Source organism: Achroia grisella, unplaced genomic scaffold (genome assembly GCF_030625045.1).
Source record: "Achroia grisella isolate CSIRO2021 unplaced genomic scaffold, CSIRO_AGI_Agris_v1 utg874, whole genome shotgun sequence".
Lineage (NCBI taxonomy): Eukaryota > Metazoa > Arthropoda > Insecta > Lepidoptera > Pyralidae > Achroia > Achroia grisella.
In genome coordinates this window covers 1,754,342-1,779,183 of record NW_026713051.1, presented here as the reverse complement: position 1 = coordinate 1,779,183, position 24,842 = coordinate 1,754,342, and the positions used below count along the sequence as shown (strand labels likewise).

Genomic DNA, 24,842 nt, shown 5'->3' with positions numbered 1-24,842 from the left:
AAAACGAAAGAGTGTTATATTAAAAAAAACATTTCTTTTAGTTCTGGTTTTCACTTTTTATTGGTCACTTGACGTAATTTATCATTGCAAGATTAATTATTTATCTAACTGTGTATTATATATAATCTATACTTAATTATAAACAGGTAAAGTTTGTATGTTTGTTGTTCGAGGTAACCACCAATTCTGCTAATCCGATTTTAAAAATTATTTCACTGTTACCATATTATATATCCCTACTAGCCTACATAACATAACTGGAAACATGCTGGAAAAATATTTCAGAGGCGTGCGCTGTGTAAATGGTTAAAGCTACGCAAACAATATGTATGACTGAATTGTTCTCCTTTAAAAGGTCTATAATTTTTATAACGTCCACGACAATATAAGTCTATATTTTAAGGTTAACTCACTAAATAATAATGCATAATGCATTATTTACAAAATTGTTTTTATAATAACAATAATCATTTATTCAGCATAGAATAGTACAGAGTAAAAATACAGAAAATCTTAAAAACTAATATCGCGCCATGAGCTGTAAGTGCCTCCACTCGGCTGGTCCCATCGTATTACTGCAGCGGTGATTTTCAGTGGAGCCACTCAAAGAAAACAATTATTATTAACTTAAAATTGCTTCTTGATATTTATATTAACTTTAAATTTAAAAAATGTAATATAAGAGTACCTAAGTTAAATGGATGATTTAGAAGTATTGGTGGATGGATGAATCAATGGAAGAAAAATATATAAGAATAAAATTTAGTAAATGTGTTAAATAAAAAACTTCGGTATGTAATGTAATAAAACTTGAATACAATACAAATAAATTATTTATGTAATTTGTATTATATATATACTACCGCATTTATCTGCCAATTAATATAATAATATTATAAACACTAAAATTTTGTAGGTATCGATGTTTGTTACTCTTGCACACAATAACTACTGAACGGACTTCGATGAAACTTTACAGTAATATAGCTTATGCATCAGACTGACGGGCACTTCTAGTATAAACATTTTATTATTAGTTTAGCCTTTATACTGAGTTGCTATTATCTAATAATCTCGAAGTCTGAACTCCATCGAGATCTGTCTGACATATTATATCACAAACCGATCTCTAAGGGATTCAGAATTAGTTATGCACTTGAACTTGAACTCTCAGTTACTCAGCTTTTAATGTACGGACGTATTAGGAAACGTTTATAAAGGTAACGATGCAATTCTATTCATAATCTGTACTAATATTATAAACTAGCTATTCGTCCCGGCTTCGGAAGGGTGTACATCATTATATAGCATAAAATAAAGTCGCTGTCGCTGTCTGTCCGTCCCTATGTAAACATCGTTTTTTTTTATACTACTATGGTGGCAATCTAGCATACGGCCCATCTGATGGTAAATGGTTGAACGCCTGAAACACCAGGGGTATCACTTGCGCGTTGCCGACCCTTAAGAAACCTTAATATACCCTTCTTGAAAAACCCCTAAAAAAAATCGTTCTATCCCTATGAAAGCGTAACAAACATCCCCACTTTAACATCATCATATAGTATAAAATAAAATCGCCGAGCTGTCTGTCCCTATGTATGCTTAAATCGTTAAAACTACGCAATGGATTTTGAAGTTTTTTTAATAGATAGAGTGATTCAAGAGGAAGGTTTGTATGTAGAATACATGTACACCCGTGCGAAGCCGGGGTGGGTAGGTGGTTAACAATGTTTTAAGATGAATACGTTTTCCGCATGTATTGGAACATGATCAAAATATATTTGATAATATAATAACTGCCTACCATCCCCTATTACGTCTAACGTTCAGATTGCTTTCAGTAACTTCATTATGCTCACCACAAAATCACAAATATTCCGAATCACATTTTATTCGCTCGTGCGAAGTTCTCATCAGTATAAAAAATTAAGGTAATCAGTATTGAAATACTGATTTGTAAAATATATCTTATATATGAAATTCTCGTGTCACAATGTTACATACCGTACTCCTCCGAAACGACTTGACCGATTTTTATGAATTTTTATTTTCACATGCAGTAGGTCTGAGAATCGGTTACTATCTATTTATATATCCCTAAGTTTGTTCATCTAAGGTTGTCCACTACTAACATTTTATTTTTTCATCAATGTTTTCTATAAAGTGGCATAAAAAATATATACTTAAATTTTCGCCCTTCCATAACCAACCCCTATTTTAATAGCGATTTTAATTCATATGGCAAAACAACGTTTGCGAGGCCAGCTAGAAAATATATACCATATATATACTATGTACATAATACCAAAGATTAAATACGATTAATATAATAAATTTAGTAATATAAACTCGTAAAGGCGATACGCTGAATACCACAACAATTAATGTTCAACAGAGATCAAGCTTTAAGCCAATCAATTAAGTCAACAAACCTCTCTAATCAAAGCATGAACTATTCAATTCTGTTATTCAAACCGAACTATGAATTCAACTGCTCGACCGTCTCTAGATCCCTTAGCACAATATTAGTAATACATACTGTTTACAATCAAATAAATAATGTTTATGTATACCGGAATAAAACATATGCCTTTACATGAACAGTACAGTAATCGCTAAATGATTCAATTACAATAGAGTTCAAAACTGTCACCATATGTTATTCGTTACATAAATACATTTTAAACCGTTATACATTGATTTGTTTAAAGCAGTAATAACGAGATTTTTGCTAACAGGGATGAATGGAAGAGAAAAATATATTACGCCGACCTCATATAAATGGGATAAGGAAGAAAAAAAACAATGTGTCATCATTGTTTTTTTTATAATTGACAATTTGTATGAGAATCACTAAAAATCATTTTTCTTTAATGGATGATAATAGAATGTTGCACCCGCTTGCGCTAATGGTTTACGCTGGCGCGGCACCATTGGAGGACAAGCATGAGGTCAGGTCAGTTAGCCAATCGTGATAAATTACAGGGAACTTATTACGATGGTTTCCACTAGAGTTTTCTTTGTATATTTTGACCATTTTAATATATTCTACCTTTGTTATTTGCTTGTTATTGTGTAATTATAATCTTTAAAATTAGATTTATTCAAACAGCAACACACAAGTTTCTTGCTCATTCTTGTGACGAGTCTGCGTTCAGAATGAGTAGTAGAATATAAAAATGTGACTATAACTTTAGAATAGTCATATTTTTTATTCTACGACTTGTATTAAGTTTATTTGAATAGGGATTATTTATATTTATTTTTCTGTACAATAAGCTCTGCATTTTAACGATTCTCATAGAAAACTGTAAAATATTACAATTGTAAATATGAATCATTTTCAAATGGCAATTTTAGATCGTCTCATATTTGTATAGTTAGACATTTCCTGTGATAGGATTATATTATCTATGACAAAATTGTACATTGTTAATGAAATATTTAGAGCTGGCATTACTCATAATTAATGAACGGTCGACGATTAATTAATTAAAGATCGACGAAGTGAGCCGAGACTAGTATTGTCTTAACGAAACGTTATCGGAAATTAACGTATCCTAGTTGTTGTAACTGGCTAATCAGATATGTATTTTATATTCTAAATTTGTATTTGAATTTATAGTTCTTTTATATTACATTCTTATTTTTTGATACTTCAATTCCTTCTTTCTATTCCTAATTGTCAGTAGTCTATATTCATGTATTTTCTCCATTTACCTAGTCTTTTTTCTTATTACTACAACACTAGTTGAAATCTTGAATCACTACAATGGCATTCTTGATCTTTTTTAATATTTTTTTTAATATATAGTAATAATAATAATACTAGACAATTAATTCTAGTAAACAGAGCTTGTGTTATAGGTACTAAACAATTGATATAAATGCATAGATATATTTTACATAGAAAACACTTATACTGATACAAACAATCATACTCATGAATACAAATATTTGCACCGTTTGAGAAATCGAACCCGCGATTATCGGAAGTAAAGCGGTGTGTCAAACCGCTAGACCACCAAGGCCGCCAAGAGTTGAATTTTAGAAATTAGTCTAACCATAGATTGGTTTATCGGGTCTTACCTACTGTTCCCACTAAGAACTACAAAGTATATTATAATATTTACACATTCATAATCTAAGTAAACCTTATTGTCGGTCATTAAAATATTGAATTAAGATCTAGTTATTAATGTTTGAATATTAAATTTTATCTTCTTTGATCCAGCACCCAAAACCGATTATTATATTTTGAGTACATATCTAATAAATGAGAAAACTTTAGCTTCATGTCTTGCTGAAGTCGAGTTCATTGATAAGGTGACCTTCTTTGAGGTATCAGAAGACTGGCTTGTATTATAGAATACGATATACACAATTACTCTTCTAACTCTACTCCGCATCCATTATATTAATCATATAATTGTTTGGGTTTTTAAATATAAAATAGTCTTTGGAAGTTATAGTATAATAATTAAAATAACGACGAAAAAAACCCGCAATAGATGCGGGTTTTTTCGTCGTTATTTTAATTATTCAGGAGAAATAAAACAGACCTTAGGTTAAATAAGGTTATCTTACAGGTTATCAAACTTACTTCTGTATTTCGAATACAGAAGTAAGTTTGATGTGATCAAATTACAATTAATTTTTATCCTTGAACTATTAAAATGACTAAAGATAATCTTGTGTCATAATTATATCACCTAAATTACGTCTGTTACATTTAAGTAACATTAATTTTAAAATATCCTTTTTCTAAGGTTATCAGGACAACTCAGACAACAAGAATTTTTCCTGTTTACAAAACAGGAAAAATTCTTTTATTCAAATTCAAATTATGTCAGATCAGATCAAATTATATTATACATACTCATATTCGATAACAACAACTGTCCTTACGTATAATTATCATTATTATTACCTAGTATAAAATAAAGTCACTGTCGCTGTCTGTCCCTATGTATAAATCTTTAAAACTGCGCAACGGATTTTGAAGCGATTTATTTTAATAGAGTATTCTAGACGAAGGTTTATATAAATAATACACCCAAGTGCGAAACAGGGGCGAGTAGCTAGAGTACTATATAAATCAAAGTATGTTAATAAACTTAAGATTAAATAATTGAGACTTTAACAGAATATTATAATGATACTTCGTGCGAAATGATGCGTCTTTACATATAAATGTAAAAATTTTTTTTGCAAACATAATCCTATGTAGGTAACAAACAGCCTTCTGTCTGCTATTTGGAAATATTACCATGAGTTCCAGACATAAACTAAAAATAGTCGCAGACAAAATATGCATGTGTAGGCAGACAAAATAACGTCAGACAGAAGCATGTCTGATGAAATTTGACAACTCAGACCTACACCGACACCGGCCTCGATGGCTCGTTTTAACATGTGTCAAATTAAATTTGTATAATTTAGTAATTTCTCTCTTATCTTAGATTATCGTATCGTAAAAACAATGATATAACAAACCTCAGTTTTTACATATATGTATTTATTCATTTACACACTTACAGCTATTATTACAGGTTTTAGTCTAATATAATAGTGTCGAAAACATTAAATTATAAAATAATTTAAATTAGTTGTAGCTAATCATCATTAAATAGTATAAAACATCGCTGTCGCTGTCTGTCCCTATGTATGCTTAAATCTTTAAAACTACGCAACGAATTTTGAAGCGATTTTTTTAATAGATAGAGTGATTCAAGAAGAAGGTTTATATGTATTCAAATTCAAATTTTCAAATTCAAAATATCTTTATTCATGTAGGTCTATTACAGACTCTTATGATATGTCAAATCTACCGTCAGTTCGGAATGATATCGAGATGAGAAGAACTGACAAGAAACTCAGCTCGTATTTTTTTTCAAATAATAGTGGAACATGTTTATAATAATATACAGTCCTTAAAATTAAAATTTGGGAGTAGAGTGGAATAGAGTGACCACCAGCATATGCTATCGCAAAGAACAAAAAACTTAATCAGTGTTCACAACCTAAACAGACCAGTCCCCACAAGCAGCACCCGTATAATACATGTACACCCGTGCGAAGGCAGGTTAGGTAAGTAGGAATAGATAAAGCGTTCTTCGTGAACTCATATTGTGCTCCGTACCTACGTTAGTCACTTACACCGTTACTTCTATGACCATTGCATTAAATAGCTACGTCCGCATGAATTTTCTACATATAAAAATCGATAAAAAATATAGCCTATATATTATTCTGATGCATAAGCTAAATTACTGTAAAGTTTTGTCTTGTCAAAATCGGGTCAGTAGTTTTGGCGTGAAAGAGTCACAAACATACTTACTAACTTTCGCGTTAATAATATTATTAAGATTACTGAGATTACTCTTAATTTTAGATTAATGAGATGATGATCATGTGATTATCGTAGGTCAAGCAACTTTATATTACCATAGATTTGTTTCTGCATATCTTAAAGGTTTCATAATTGAGAAAGTTAAATACTGTAACAATTTTTATAAGTTGTTTTGTTGTAATACTACGAAAGTACATTATATAGTAGGATTACAGTTGCATATCAAAAATTATACATGAAGATTGAATGAGCGCACGAATATCCGAAATTTGGATTCGAAATTTAAAACCCGAAATGTGGGATGAAACCCTTTCTATATTTGATAGCCCAATTCTTGAAGCAAATTATATGGTATACGATTAAACACCACTCTACAACCCTTCGGAGCCGAGCAAATAAAAATCAGTATAAATGCTAACCAAAAATGGAGTAATAGCGTAGGCGGGTGATGCGCCGAGGGTGGGCGCAATTGGTTTGAAATTAAACTGATGGTGAAACCGGGGTTCACAGCTAGTTCATATATATTTATTTGTACAAACATAACAGTTATACAAAATTTATAAGTTACGCAAATATTTATTTTTTAATTCAAAATTCATTTTTTCGCGTTATGAACGTAATTTTTTTTGTATTATAATTATTTCCCTACCGTCCAGTTCAGTATAGGTTCAGATTAAATTGAGAAAAACTGGCAATTCAATTGAATTTATTTTGTAATCCACATGTATTCAGATATATGATGAAGTTTTTAAACTTTCAGAGTCACATGGCTAGCCAGCGAAACTATGGCGAATTATTTCAAACAAGTCATAAATGATGATAGCAATACCCACAATAAAGAAGCAATGTGGAAATCTTACCAGGACCTTATGAGCATCGGTGAAAAGAAATCTGATAACAAGGGCAGACGGCTCTCGTACCAAAGGGCCGTGTCTGGCGAAGATCCAGTGCTACCTTCAAGATATCAAGAGAGCGGCCTGCGAAGGCGACCCTTGATACCTGAGGATTCTGAGGTAAGAAACATTGTTTTTAAAAGGATACCTATAAAAAGATTACAAATAGAAATAATCTTTATTCAAATAAACCATAATACGCACTTTTGAATAGTCATATTTTTTTATTCTACTTGGTTGTAAAATTTGGGAGTGCGAGTTCAACTTATCTTTAACGACTATCTTAATATGTACATATTACATTTGTAAATATACATACATAAAATCATTCATCCTGACTGATTCATCTTCATTCACTTAATATTCATTGTGTAACAAATAAATAGATATCTAAAAGTCTATGACATAACTTTTTAATTTTCAATTTATCTACAATTGTCATGGATTACGTAGAACGACGACAGTTCATATATTAAATATAATTTTAAATAATTATAGTGTATTATACCTTTAAAATGTTAAAGTCCTATTACAAACAACCATATATTTTTTGTACCTAAGTATAATGTAATATAATTAAACTGCTACGAACCGTAATTGTCGTTGACTGATGCTGTACTCGTAGTTTCCACGTGTATCTACCGGTACAAACTTGTTGTACCGGAACACGTGGAAGCAAAGGCTTTGTGACGCGCCTCGATGTCTCAAACTAATACACAAGTTTCCCATTATATGAGTTTTATAACGAATCAATATACAACATAGTAAAATATTCCGTACTCAATTGCTATAAAGTTTTAAGTACCAATAACAAAACGTGTCGCTGTATAAACCGAAATTGATATTTACTCGAACTGCTTTACTTGAAAGGAATTTTATAAAACAATTTGCCACTTCGGCTTATACGAATTTGCTTGATATAAATTTATTGAGCATTAAAACTCTTCCAATTATAATTAAAATTTGGAAGTTCGCATGTATGCCAATATCGAGCCGTTGTTTTCGACGTCTGGCGTCACACCACCTGTACTGGCTACGTTTAGTTCGCGTGATGCACGCACCGACGATCCCAATAGGTCTATCGCCCCTTCGAGCTCTGTCTTACCTCATAACTTAAAGTAGCCATTCCATATTTTAGCTATTTCATCTAATGTTAAGAATGTAAAGTAATTTAGTTTATCAATTATAAACTGGGTTTAACAGGGGTTTTTAATTATAGGGTGCTAAATAATATAATTAGACTAAAATATATAATATAACTAAATAAACTTTTAAAACTGGTACTGTGCTTATATCATAATAAAGCAACCATCTCACTCTCATCCTCGCTATATTATACTGGTAACGAAATGAAACAGTAACAACGGTAACAAAAAAATAACATATTTCTGGGAGCGCTTGTTAATATTTTGAGGTAAAATAGAACAGCTACAAGAGAAATACATACCATTTTTTTTAATGCACGTGCCTAACAGAAACTAATATTGAAACTGAGCATAAAAATATAAAAATGTAATTTTCTAATATTACGCGTACGACGTCTCAGGAAAAGCTAGTTAAAAATGTAATTGTAAAATAAATGGAAAATTTAAATCCTGAACTTGAACTTGAACTTTGTATCATTAAAAACATAGTTTCAATATTATGAGACTTTTCTACTTAAGAAAAATGAATAATAACGTTGGAAAATTGTCTACAAAGAATAACTGATAGAAGGACAGGAAAATTCTATTAAGTAGAAAATCATTGCAAAATTATTAGCATGGAAATCTTCAATTACAAACTTTACACTTTCTAAGTTGTAAACTTTGTTATTGTAAATTATTTCATAGTGATAGATTTTCAACTTGAGAACTGAACGATCGAGATGAAGCTCTTTAAGAGCTCGTGACTTCGGTCGTACGTGACCCTCGTCTCGGATTTCTGTATCTATTTCTATTAGAAATGCATTACTGTTATTTATTACGTTGATTTTATTGATGAAAATCTATCAGAATATTGAAGATGACTTCCTACATACAAACTAATTTAAGCTATTTCTTTATTATTATTCATTTTAAACTAATTCAAGACTTCAAACATTATTTATTAATTAAAAAAATAAACGTTAAAAAAAAATTTGACTTACATAATTCAATTTAATTTTATATGAAATGACGACCTCGGTAATTTAGCGGTTTAGTACAGAAATAACATAGGATCGCGCCCGCAACCATGGGAAGGCGACTTCCGATGGACGCGGGTTCGATCCCTTACACGGCACAAACATTTGTTCATGAGTATATTGTTTGTATCGGTCTGGGTGTTTTTTATGTATAACTTATATAATATAACATTGACGAAAAAAAATCTATGTATTTGTATACTACTAATTTAGCTCTAGATGGCGCTGTATGAATTGTCCTGAAAATATTATTATTATGAAATAATTAATAACTTATACATCGTATAAACGACGCACATAAAATGTACACAAAAGGTGAATCACAGTCATGCGCAGGTTCTCGGCGCAGTAGATTCCTCAGATATAAAGCTCGGCGGCATCAACCCTTATTCACAGTAGGGGTGAGCGCTTGAGGGTACGGGCAACCGCGCCGAAAATCGCCCAGCGCTACCTCTCTCTGTGTATGTAAACATTCGAATCAACTTAAAGATACTTATCCAACTTTAAATACTTTTTCTTAAACTTGGTGTTCTTATCTAGAATATTAATAATTTTAGAAGTGTTCCTGTGTTTAGTTTTCGTTAACTTTTTAACTTCAAAATTTACCGGTTTTTATAAGTTTTAAAAGCGCGCGTGTAATCGCGATGTATTCTATTTTCGGTAAGTATAAGAAATATATTAATTAGTGTATAAGATTAGAATTAATTTATAGTTCATAAAATCTGATTGGATTTCTTATTCACAGTAGAAATTCCAAGTTATTACTGCCCAAATTTAGCAAGGCGTCACGGAATGAACTTTCGTAGCCGCTAATCACGATTAAATCAGCTTAATATTGATTCTAACCATATACATACATATTTCACGTAGATCTTTGTAAGTCATTTGAGCCGTCGGCAATTACATTATCTTGTTGATCGTTTTTTAAAGGAGATCTGAAGTGTGATTTATATAAAATACTTTTTTAAGTCCATCATAACTATGTAACTTATTTAATTATTTGAAGTAAATTAGATTTCTAAGTAAACTCTAACTTAAAATGTTTTTTCATGAAGATCCAATATAGATACTTAGAATAAGTCTAATTATTAATTATAAATAATTTACGGTGTATACCTATAATATATGTAATAGTGTAATACTTACACTATTACTTAAAAGATATAACAATAATATTTTCAGAAAAGAATCTGAAAAAAAATATTAAACTATACCAATAAATAAAATTATAGTGACTGGTTGTAATTTCAAATTAACTTCTTTTAATAATCTGACTGTCTGTTCTTGTTAATCTCTGAATTGGGATTTAACGGGACTTTCACTTGCAGATAAGTAATGTAATAAAGATGAACTTACACTGCTTTTATTTTTAAATTTACTTATTTTAATATAAATAAAGTTAAATTTCACACGGACGAAGTCAGAGTTAGTTGTAATAAAGTTCATATGAAATTATAAAAAAAATGGTGATAGAATCAATAAATTTCCAAAACTTTTTTTTTTATTGTGAATGAATGAAGTAGAACAGGATAGAGCGAAATAGAGAGCGGGTTAGAATCAAGAAGAAAAGACGAATTTACATAAATCCTCCATGTCATATAAAATGTATATTAAATCTTAGGTGCTAGACTATTGTTTAAAAATCAGTTAAGAAAGTAATGACTAAAAATCAATAATGTTGATTTGTCTTGTATAATCTTACTAACACTCCAACGATTTGATTAACTTTAATTAAGTTTAAGTAAAAATTGAAGATCAATATTTGATATATTGGTATAGGAATCGCTATTTCGGATTACTTTTAATAGATGGCGCTCGTCGTGAAATTGTCCACCAATAAACAATCCTGTCCAACCTGATAAAATAGAATAGAGTTAAATAGAATAGAACATGTAAAATTTCAGGTCTGAGTAGAAGGAGATCGAACAGGGTAAAATTAGATACAACGAGGTACAGCAGTGTAGAAAGACAGAAATTTCCCATCATCGCCTTACCTTTATTTGTAGTCGCTTCCGCAATTGACCGTCTAATCTCTTCTTGCGAGCAAACTCTCTTTTTATACATATCATCTTTCAAACAATCAATTTTTTGGGTCGTCATCTCCACGTTCACGTTAAATACTCTCTTTAAGACATCTACCTCAAACATGTCCATATTAAGTCAACCTGTTACCTCACAACTTGTCTATAATTGGCGCAACTTTCAAACTTCCTAATTCATTCCTGATAACCCACATATCCATCTTAACATTAACATATCTGCCTCATGCGCACCTCTTTCGTCCATTCCCTATAAGACCCAACATTCAGATACATAAAATGGTATGGCCATGTCATGAGGAGACCGTAAGAACACTTGACGAGAAAAGTTCTCGACCTTAATTCAGGACCGAAAAAGCGTGGACGACCTCGATTAACATGGATATCAGTAGTTAGTTACCTTAAGAACATGGGAAACATAGAGCCGGCAACAGTCTAAAATAGACACCAATGGAGAAGGCAGTTTAGGAGAGCCCACCCCAAATGAAATGAAATAGGATAAGGCCGGAAGAAGAAGATTCAGATACATACAAAATGACAGGTCTGAAGAATGGTAGAAATCGTTATCGAGAATAAGTGAGAAGTGACGAGGGATATGAAAAAGAAGGTCAAGGACAAGGTTATAAAATTCTCAAATAAAATTAGCAGGTTTAAATGACTATAAAAGCAATTATATACCTTTTTTATTATTTATGAAAGTACCAGGGAGAAGGCGATCATAGATCATTAAAGATAACCAAATTTTTTCATAGGAATAAAATAGGTGATACGAAATTCAACAAGTGATAGATGGTAATAATATTGAATATAAATATTTGAAAAAAGAGATAATTGGATTGACAAACACGGTGATGGCCCCACCTGATCACAAACGGGAACCGTTGTCTATATACGAGCATGAACAATACCACGGACATCACATCATCATGTAATACCAGTCATTCTACTTCTGCATTGACATTCCAGAAGACTAATCCATCATGCCTACTATACTGCAATTTTACTGCCTAATCTGTAGTCTACATCAGAAACACAGCTTAAAGAGCAAACTGTTTCAGTTGTAGCGTGTAGTATATAAGATTTCGCTTGTTTGGCAACTCAAATAGATAAGACTGGGGCACCCATGCAGATTACATTTTATATTCTATCTCGGATGGCTGGATTTCAATGAACATTATAAAAAATCAGATAATTAAGTATATTTACAAATAAATCTGTCAATTTTACCTAAGTTATTTTATTATCTATTTCACTCCCCTCTCCTTGTCTCATTCCGTTATTTATAGCCCCCTTCTTGTCCTTTCTTTTACATTCTACTCCATTCTTATCCTTTTTGTTCTGCTCTACCTTGTTCAACACTATTTGCCTTTGAAATTAATAACCTTGTCGCTAGGGACAAATTGTTTTAAAAAAAGAAAAGTAAAGTTTTAAAGTTCTCTATTTTCTTCAAATAATCAACATCGTCATCTGCTTCTTCCTTATCCTATTTATACGGCGTAGTATGTTTATAATTATAATTAATTTTAATGTTTGTAACTTTCTTCAAATATTAAGAAGTTAGAAATAATATTAAAATTATCTAGCCGATCCCGAAACTGTGCAGAAAAATATATTTAAGATTAATTTTTAATTACAAAGAATTAATCTAAAAGTCACTGTAGGATATTATATTGTCAAAATAATAGTCTTATTGCTACTTTAATTTATTATTGTAGTAAATTATTTCAGTACAATGACTAAAATTAAACGGTAGCTGAAACAGTTGAGTGTATATATATTTTTTGTAAATAAATATAATTTCAATCTTGGATTAATCAGGTATTTAATAATATCTATAAATATATCTGTAACTAATATATATATATATCTATATTTAAATTTAATCTGATATAAATTTATCTGACATTCCAAGTTCACACAATCTAAGTCTTAATAAATCTATATACAAAACATTATAAATCCCTTTGATTTTGTTGTTATTAAGTATTTTTCCCCAAACGACATAACTTATTCAATTAATTATTTGAAACGCAAACATTCATGTAAAATTGTCCAAGCCTTTGAAATCTTGGATAAAAAATCATTGTTATGACTAAGAAATAGAATATTAAAACTAATTAACTTTTGAAAATAATAAAAATACTTTACGTTTTTTCCAACAATTTAATAGTAGCATATAACTAATGGTAATACTTAGTTATTCTATAGTAGTAGATGTATATATAATCCTATTAGTAAATCGCTTTTAATGCATCTATACGTAATTAATGTGATCATCTCCAACCTTATAAATATATATATATATTACATAGCTCCTATTATTCAATTAAACTTTTATCCGATTATAAATGTATTTCCCTTCTAGATAATGAGTAATATATTATTATGCTGCTGTATTCACAAATATTGTCTGTTAAACCTCTACTGTTACACTCTTTGGTTATATATTTGACGGCCTCGGTGGCGTAGCGGTATAGGACACCGCATTTCTTTCAATGGTCGCGGGTTCGATTCCTCCCACGGTACAAACATTTGTATTCATGAGTATGATTGTTTCTATAGGTCTGGGTGTTTTCTATGTCTATTATGTACGTATATACCAATAAAATTGTAAGTACTTATACTGTTGTCCAGTACTCATATCACCAGCGCTGCTTACCATGTAACTAGATGGTGCTGTGTTAATTGTCTAGGGTTATTATTAATCCTATATATAAAATTCTCGTGTCACAATGTTAGTTACCATACCCATCTGAAACGGCTTGACCGATTTTTATGAAATTTTATATGCATATTCAGTAGGTCTGAGAATCGGCTACTGTCTATTTTTCATAGCCCTAAGTGATAAGGGTTGTCCACCCCTAACATAATTTTTATATCTTTTTGGCCAAATATTTATTTATTTATATATATATTTTTATTTTTTATTATGCGTCATTAAAAAATACATACAACCCTAAATCTTCACCCTTCTATCACCAACCCCTATTTTTTATAGCGATATTAATTTATATGGCAAAACAACGTTTACCGGGACGACTAGTATTAATATATATGTGTATTAAAAATACAATTTATATAACATGAAATAGTTATGTAAAGTACGCAGTACCACAGATTATGTACTTAATATTGTACGTACACTCAAGTAAGTACTTGTAATATTAAAATAGTTTGGCGCGAAATCAAAAGCAACAAGGGTGTGAAGATTCTTTGTACGAAATGTGTTTGTAATAGATGAAAGAAATAATATTTATTAAGAAAATTTACGTAGCGGAGTGACGGTGAGGTATACTCAGCCACGTCCCATTTAATAAGGTCATTATTTCGCAATCTGTTTCCGAATCGTTTTTAGCCATGGCCCCTTATGTAGATTACAGTCGAAAAGGTCAGTTTGTTGTGTAGCTTTTAAATTACACCTCCAACGCAGATATAGTTTATAATCATACACATCAGTGAATAATATCTTTAATTAATTAAAATATATTTAAGTATGTATTTGTAGAACTTGTACTCAGATTAAATATTTGTTAAAAATTACTGTAATTAATTAGTAATCCTTCAACTCGTGACAACCTTCTAAACCGTTTTCATCTATACATTTAAATAAAATTGTAGTGTCTGTTTGTAATATTGAAATAACCGTTTTTTACTACATGCATATGGATTTAAATACGATACATACAAAAAAAAGTTTTTTTACAATTATTGTCAGTATGTCTATCGGTCTGTTTGTTCCGGCTAATCTCTGAAGTTGGTGAACCGATTTTGACGGGACTTTTTTTGGCAGGTAGCTGATATAATAAAGAGTTACTTAGGTTTCTTTTTAAAATTTGAATTTAGAAAAATAAAGTTAAATTCCACGCGGACGAAGTCGCGGGAATAGCTAGTTTAATATATAATCAAATGAAATCTTTATTCGTGTACCTATTATAGATGGTTTATAGGTATATCAAATGTAATCCAATTAGGAATGTATGTAGTTGCAGCCATGAAGACCTAACAAGGATCTAGTCTGTGACTCTTTTCAAAAGATATTATGCAAAGTTTACAAGATAAAATTTTAAATAACGAGAGTGACTTAACTCAATATATCAAGGTGTATAGAATTTAGTTTAAGTTTAGTATTCACTATCTTATTTTAGTATTTACAATTTTTAACGATTTTACTGAATAGCAGTCTCTATGAATCCTAAAGTTTAGTTTTGTTATTCCTGAATTTTTTTCATGTAAATGGAAACCTGTCTTTATTCTCTAATCAATAAACAGCACAAAAACTCGGGCTAAAAATTTTATTCATAAATATTTTCTCCTACATATGTAAGTGGTGAAATAATTTCCTAAATTTCACATTCACATACAATTAAAGCGCGAAACTGCTATATAACTCCGAAGAAGTAATAACAGTTTTATTACTACAAGTTTAATTTAGTTAAACGTCGATAAATTCACAAATAATAATTGGATATTTTTTTGGATAATTCACACAGCGCCATCTACTCCCAAGTTAAGCAGAACTTGTGTTATGGGTACAAACTAAAAAATACTTTTTTGTGAATAGATGCATAACACATACGTATAATCGATACAAACAATAATACTCATGAATACAAATATTTGCATCGTATGAAGAATCAAACCCGCGACCATCGGAAGTAAATAAGTAAGTGCTACATCTCTAAACCACCGAGACCGTCATTATATCGTAGATACACTTCAGGAATCATTCACTTGTAAACGCAGTCGAATATCGAATCATTCGATCCTAACTTCATTCGTACATCCTCCCACTCGTAGTCCTCACTCGGATTCCAATCCATCCATACCATATTCGATTAACCCAATCGCTCTGTTACTTACCGATCTCACCAATCGTAATATATACATTATTCTGTAAACAAAAATTTTATAGCCAAATCAACTTGTAAATCCCTTTAAACTATAATGTAACGTTGAATTATATCTAAAATGTCAGTTTAATAATATTAGAAACGGTTAGAATAGTATCGTGAAGTGAATTCAAACCAAGTTTTATCTCATTGCAAACACTTTAAATCATTTATGTATCATATATGTCTAGTTATAGACATATTTAATATGCATATGTAATTGTAAATGTATGCATCACAGAAACGGTTGTTTGTACTAAATTAGTATCTTAACCTAACATTATAATAAAAGTTTTCCAGATATACAAATCGTTACTAATATAACAAAATTATTTTCATAATTAAAGTTGTAACAACTTTAATTATGAAAATAATTTTGTTTTCTCGTTACTTTTTAGGTCTTGATAGAATTTTTTTCAAACTATTATATTGCTGTTCGCCTCAGCTAGCCTTTGAAGCTTCACTGAACGATAGGGATAGGGGGTGAATGCAGATAGCATTCCAACCCCGCGGAAGGCCTTATGGAGTGAATTACTTTGTCCTTATTCCTTCTTAAAAGAGTTACATAAAAGTACTTACAATTTCCCTGGTGTTGCTAATCGTGGGTGGTTCATGGGTGGAGCTAATCGCGTACCATAAGGTGAGCCGCAAGCTTATTTATCCTCCATGATATGAAATAAGAAAAAAGAATAATATGAATAATAATCAATACTGCATGCGTTCTTTACTACACAAGCAGTATTTATATATTTATTAAAGGCTGAAACGATTGTGTCTTTATTGAATAAGCCTGAACGTTTGTGTTGTTAACTAAGCTACCCAATTAGAAGTTACTTCTGATTCTAAATTTATCTTTGAAGTATACAGTCGGAAACTTTTCTTATTTAGCCACTAATCCATTAACTCTTAAAAAATCTATTATTATCTTTAAAAATTGTATTAATACAGCAGTGACGATCTACTTTTCAGATGCATTTATAGGCATATCATAAGTCGCTCATTGAAAACTAACATGTTGAACATGTCATAATGTGCGTAATATTCTGTCACATTTGGTATTAATTCCATTTTATAATTGTCTAGAAATTGGTCTTGGTTTGGAGTCCATGACTGTAAATTACAAAATAATTTATGTATGAACAAAATCTAGTTTGATTTAGTACCTTTACATAGTTATATTAGTTTATCTATATATATATATATATATATATATATAGATTCGCCCTGTTTATCATCGCAAAGCGTAAATAATTACATCGACGGAGATAAAATTTTAAATTTTATAATATAACTAAGTAAAAAAATAACTAATAATTTACAATAAAATATAGTAAAAACATTAGCCCGAGGTAATACATATACAGAACTAGTTGAACAAAAACACGGCAGAGGTTGATGTACCAACATATCCTCACAATACAGAGGGCATCACCAATGATCAATCAGTATTATGACACCTGACGTATATCCATCAATATATGTAGATATAGGTTAGTCTATAGGACACCGAATAAACTATATAGGTGATCCAAACATCACTATGAAATCAAGTAATCTTACTAATAATAAATAGGTGTAAGTAAGTTTGTGAGTATGGACGGATGTTTGTTACCCTTTCACGTGAACAAATTTTACAGTAATATATACCAGAATAACATTATAGGCTATAATTGAAAAATATATGTAAATTAGGTGAAATATCATTATATTTCACCTAATTTACATATATTGTTCAATGATAGAATAGAATAGAATAGAAAATCATTTATTCAAATAAACTTACATTGAAGCACTTTTGAATAGTTATTACATTTTTTTAATCTACCGATACATGATGAACATTAAAGAAACTTATTATAAATTTTGTAGTGTTATATTGTAAATTAAATAATGTAAATTTTATATTGTAATGAGTGAAAACTGTGATCGGTACAGCCTATGCTGTAAATAATATAATTGACGTAGTGGAGTAACCTAAAATAGTCATGCTCGCTATAAAGTTCAAACTTGTGGCGGCGTAGTGGGCCGGGTCGATGTGCAATTATGGCTGGCTCATACGTCATACTCGTGAACGGGTGCTGCTTGTGGGGACTGGTCTGTTCAGGTTGTGAACACTGATAAAATTTTTTGTTCTTTGCGATAGCATAAGCTGGTGGTCACACTATTCTCCCAAATTTTAATTTTAATGACTGTTTATTATTATAAACATGTTCCACTATTATTTGAAAAAACTACAAGCTGAGTTTCTTATCAGTTCTTCTCATCTTGATATCAAACCGACGGTAGATTTGACATATCATAAGAGTCTGTAATAGACCTACATGAAAAAAGATATAGCGAATTTTATAATTTTGAAAAAATTTGATAAATGTTAAGTAAGTGTGATGCAGAGTAAGTTGCGTCGAGCAACTAGTAATTAATAAACGTGAATAATAAATTAAACAAGTTCTTTAATATTTCAAGTTTATATATATAGTTAGAATGTCCTAGTAACCGATTATAGGGATGGATATCGTACCCGACAAATTCCCTTTACCTAAACAATTGTTTCCCAAATTTTGTATATTGGCAAATGCACAGAAGTACCAAGCCATAAAATAACTAAAAAAAATACCACCAAATTTTCACAGTAACAGACTGAGATCCTATTATTACATCGTCAACTTCTCTACCACTCATTAATGTACTAAAAACGTCCATCCATCCACTGTGCAGTCGCACAAAATTCGTTTTACCAATATTTTTCGGAAAATAGTCCCCAATCACCGAGGGATTTGACCCTAAACAATGTCTTTGTGTCTGAAACTTTGTAGTGAGATAAACTACAAAGATTACGATTGACAAATCATATAGGATTTTTTATTCCCAAGCTAAGTGCACATTTGTTTCTAAAACATGAAATTCACATACAGCTCCTGGTCGTCGCCCTCAAAAAATATCAGACCTTTTTATTTAACAAATTATACGTACCTGTGGCGCCTCGTATTGTAAACTCGGAGAGGTACAATGCCCCTTTATACAGGAGTATATTGGAACAATGTCGGTTTCACTCTCGTCCCTTATGAAGGCATTTCTCATGGACGGGATGACAAAACAGGGGAATTTCTTTGTGTGGATTATCTAATATAACAGTGCTGTAGTATAAAAGAAGCTAAGTTTTATGTTACGGATACATCATCCTGATCTTAAGCTGATGAAAACTTAATTCGGTAAATATTAATATACCTACTATTGTTATTCTTATCTGGAAAAGTTTAAGTAGCTTACTATAATCTTAATCTTAAAAAAATTGTAAACGCAAAAGTTTACAAGTATGGAAGTTTGTTACTCTTTCACGCAAAAACTACTGAACGGATTTTGATGAAACTTTACAGTAATATAGCTTATGCATCAGACTAACACATAGGCTATAACACTATATTTTTTATTGAAATTTAACGCGGGTGCCATTGTGGGCACAGCTAGTAATAAACAGTCATATTTTATAATATAATAATAACAGTATGTTACTGAAAAACCACAATTATGCTTTAAAACGTGCTTAAAAACAACTTAAGAGTGTTGTTGGATAGATATTTTATTTCAACCACACATATAGTATATATGTCCTGCATATATATTGTTCTACCCGGGAACTCAGGACCAGCAAGCAGGCCTCTAACATAATATATATTGGCATGCCAATGGACCTATGTAAATACTTTTACGCTGCCACTATCTACGATAAATAACGAGTAAGTTTGACATGTCTTGTCTACTAGAATAACGAAGACGGTACGCGAGCCTATGTTATAGCTATTAAAATTAATTTATTTACTTTACTAAGGCTGAGGCGTATTATAAAAACGTTTTTATTTGCCTAGTACCTATAGACCTTGGTTCCTTACGAACTATTGGTGGACCCAGAACTAACGAATCATTATGTAGTTGAAACACATTCTTGAAGGATAATCTCAACGTTACAGTGTATAATGCGCTTTCTAAGGTCTGGTATACATTGGACAAATTAATGACAACATTACATAATACTTTACTTACCATAGATTTCCAATTATTGTAATTAGGGTGTATTCTTCGAAGGATATAAAAACTTCCTTTAAGGGCCTATGTAGTTCTTCTCAATTGATAGATCTGTGTATTAGTATGGAATAGTGTAACCTATACTAATATTGTAAAGATGTTGTTAGTTTAGAAATTCGTGGTAATCTTTCTCCTCTTCTATTTTTATTTCTATTTCACCTGGGATCAGTGTCTAAACAATATGGTGTATAGTGTGTAAACAATACTAATATTATAAACCGTAAGGACGTTGTGAAGGATATTCGTAGTTATCCGATGCTACAGTGCCGATTTTGCATTTTTTTTGTTGAATAACCTATTTACTGTGGTAAGCTACGACTATTAGCTGCAAAATTTCAATGAAAATTTTTGCAAATACGGGAACAGGGGAAGCTGTGGATATTGCGTTTCTTAGTTAATGTAAATAATATATAGGTACTAGGTTTGTTACGCAAGCCTAGTATAGAAGGACTGCTGCATTTGCACTGTCCCCAATAAACATTGCACGCGGCACCAAATTGATCAGCAATGAGCATCTCGCCATATCGCGTCATGCCTATAGTTACATTTCATTTTTATAGAATTATATAAATCAATCATATTCTGTTCTAACATCGAACTATAAGCATTGTAATTATTATTTTATATTAATAAATTTAAGTTAAGAAAAAGGTTGGATTTTTTTTACATCCTCCGGCTGTAGAGTCCATAATTGGTTTGCAATTAGAAACATTATGTAAATATACATATGTATAATTTCGTAGTATAGATTAACCGATAAGTCCATCTGGGCAGCCAGTTTTAGAAGAAACCCTACCCAAATCTTAAAAAAAAAAGTTTAAAAACAAAACTAACCACTGCGTATTGCTAGAGATAGTATTTATTTCTCTTGATTGAATCTATGTTATACTAGGAAATTCGACGTGTGATAATTACAGGAATATCCAAAGAATTAAATGAACCTGACTGAAATCTGGAAGTACTAACGGCCCGAACAAATGTCTTATGTAACATATTATCAACGTGAGTGAAAAGAATTAGGGTAGCGACACCGCAATATATATAAACACTGTATACATCAACCCTCAACGTTCTAGAGAATCTGTTACGACATTGATACTGGTGACTCTGTACTTATAACAAAATATAATTGTATGGGAGAGATCTTCCTTCAGTGGTGGACAAAAAAATGTAATGTACAATTCAGTTTAATTCAAGATATCTGTATAATTAGGTAGACTTAGCAGAGTCAAGTATAGAATAATAGAAAATAATAACAGTTGTTATAGAATAAGAATAGAATAGAAAATCATTTATTCAAATAAACTTACATTGAAGCACTTTTGAATAGTCATAACATTTTTTTTTTAATCTACCGCTCATTCGGAATGCTTTCTCATCACAAGAAGAACAAGCAGGAAACTTGTGTGTTGCTCTTTTAAATAATTTATTCTTACTTACAATTTAAGTTTAAGTGTGTGAATACAAACCACCGATTAGCACTAATTCAATGAAATAATAAAATAGAAAAAAAAATCAATATACAACAACTGGTTAAACAATTAATAAGAGAAAATAAGTCATAGTGATTAGAGCAGACCAGTCCACACAAGCAGCACCCGTTCACGAGTATGACGGACGTTATGTAAATAATAATACCTATGGTGAATAGATTTCTTCTGGGTAAGCGCGCTACATCCTTGGTCTTGTCATCATTTACCATCAGATGAGGTAAGACCAAGCGCAAACCCATTATTAATAAAAAAAAAAAATAAACGAAATTCTATAATGTATTGATGTAAAATGAATAGATAAATGAAATTAATCATATTCTTCGTGTAGATAGGACATTATATCCCCCTAGGTCTCGCTCTGGACACAAATCACAATCCTGTTAGTATAATAATACATTGCATGTGATTAAATTAATTGCTATCAGTCGGTAACAGTATACATCTGTGAATTAATTAATTACAAGCGTTAAGCTTCAGTTTTCATGTTCATGAACATGCAGATTTGACGCAGATAAATTCAGTGAAAACAAATGTTTCGCCCAGCACGCGATACGTAAAACCCAAACTTCGGTATCGACAGGGAGAACGCGTTTGTTACGTAAATTATCACTCGACCCATGACTTATTTTTTGTTCAATTCGATATTTTCCACCTGAAATGTGTACATTGTTACGCTAGATGTATAGAAACGGCGTTACAGTCCAGAGAATGTTAGAGAATTTAGAGGTGTTCCGAGTCGTTGGTACTTCCTGCAAAACGGATTACCCGAGCACACGAGTAATGTTATGAGTCTTAGTGTACCCCTGCTATTTTTCATGTAACTAATAGGAAATGCGTGTTTATTATGTGTAGGTACCATAAGGCTGCTAGTGACTTCACAACGATGTAATCTTATTTTAATATTATAAACGCGAAAGTTCGTGAGTATATATGGATGTTTTTTTTTACTATTTCACGCAAAAACTACTGAACAGATTTTAATGAAACTTTACTGTAATTTAGCTTATACATCAGAATAACATATAGGGTATAGATTTCACACGAGTGAAACCGCAGACACAGCTAGTATATAATAAAAGTATCGTATTAAAAGTATAGTATTATCAAGGGAATATCTATTTAATTAAAAAGCGTGATATGGTATAGACATTTCCGTATACTATTATTAATCTAATTACGCATAAATGGAATCCTCGAGTACTTTCGTCGTTTAAAAAATGTATCACATAGTGTACAGAAAATGCGATTAAATTAAGAATTCCCTTGTTAAGAAGGCAGCTATAAATATCCACCGCAGTAAGGTAACTATCGGGTTCATAATACCTTTCTACTTGTAAAAAAAACATTGTTCCCATTATCGAGCATCTTCCCGTCTAACTAATATGTTTTTAACGCCTAGTCATCGTGTTAGGTATAGCAAAATGCGAATGAAATTGTATTCATGACGCACCTGACCCTTTTAGGGCGGCAGCCGATTGCAAAAGAAACGTTTTTCGACTATACCTACGTATTCGGTACCCGTACAATACACATTAAAGTGCTTCAAAATACAAGCCAACACAATTTTGCAATAAACCCCTTTTTATGATGAAAGTACAGTTACAGTACAGTCGGTGTGTTTGGTTTAATAACACTTTCAACGACTAAAAATAAGCTTAACGACATATTTAATTATATTTAGATATGTATTGAATAATTGAATTGAATTTTTCGTTTCGTTTTTTTAATTTTAATATATAAATTTCATTAAAAAATATGGCCTATGTGTTATCCTGATGCATACTTATATTACTATAAAGTTTCATCTAAATCCGTTCTGTAGTTTTTGCGTGAAAGAGTAACAAACAGTCATACTTACAAATTTTTGCGTGTATAATATTATTAACATTAAGATTTTTTAAATATTAGGAGATCATCATCATTGCCTTGCCTTTATCCCATTATTTGGGGCCGGCGCAGTATGTCATTCTCTTCCACTGCTCTCTATCGGTCGTCATATCTGAACATACTCTTCTTTTATTCATATCATCTTTCACACATCTATCTATTCTTAGATATACCTACTACAGTATTTTGAAGGAAATATTTATTTTACAATATATAGAAAAAACAGGTCAGATTAATCTTACAATTATAGTCATCCATCATGACAGACGTTAATTTGTTCCCATAATGGTTTTCCATTATCTATGACACTGAGATCCTAAAAACACTAATCTCTTCTTTTTTAATGTCGGTACTTAAAATTAAACGTGTAAACATTTCCTTAATCAAACATCAAGCGGGTACATCGTAAAGAAGACTGTTACTGGGTAAATTAAATCTATAAAACATTATTAGATTTAAGGGCACCAGTAGACCAAATAAATTTTGCTCAAAGACTCTTCAGCTAAGAAGCGGCAAAGTATAAATGTTTTTAAAATGGAAATACGGTGATATCGTTATTATTGCACTAATTTTAAGAGGTTTTGTATTTTCATATATATTTATATTAAGTAATAAATATAAGTGATTAATAGTGTTTAAAATAACAAATATAATTTATCTCAAAATCAATAGATACATAGATAGATAATTAATTTATTACCAACATAACACAAATATAACACAAAAGAAGAAATAAAAAAATAACATAGATAGTTTGCAACAGAGCGCCTCAGGTGTTGCTTCATTTACTTGTTGGTAACTAGACTGGAATACTGTAGACTATTGGTAGACTATAATTCTCATCTTAGTTACAATCTCTTATACAATTAAAAACTCATAATTTATTCCGGAATTTAGTTCTAAGAAATTTATAATGGTATTGTAGTGTTCACTTATTTGTTATTTGTCTTCTTGTATGTAAGTTGTTATTGATATAATATCGGCTCGTTAGCCACAGCTCCACGTCTTTACTCCGCGGCGCTTACGCAGGGAATCCCTCCCCTCT

General features: G+C 31.0%; 1 protein-coding gene across 1 annotated transcript in view; it reads left to right on the top strand.

The window, feature by feature from the left end:
* LOC131853048 (uncharacterized) overlaps positions 1–24,842 on the top strand; it is a 121,062-nt gene that overhangs the window by 9,296 nt on the left and 86,924 nt on the right. The window contains exon 4 of the mRNA XM_059203841.1: positions 7,113–7,365. Within this exon, the coding sequence (XP_059059824.1) occupies positions 7,113–7,365 (253 nt within the window). The remainder of the gene's footprint in view (positions 1–7,112; positions 7,366–24,842) is intronic.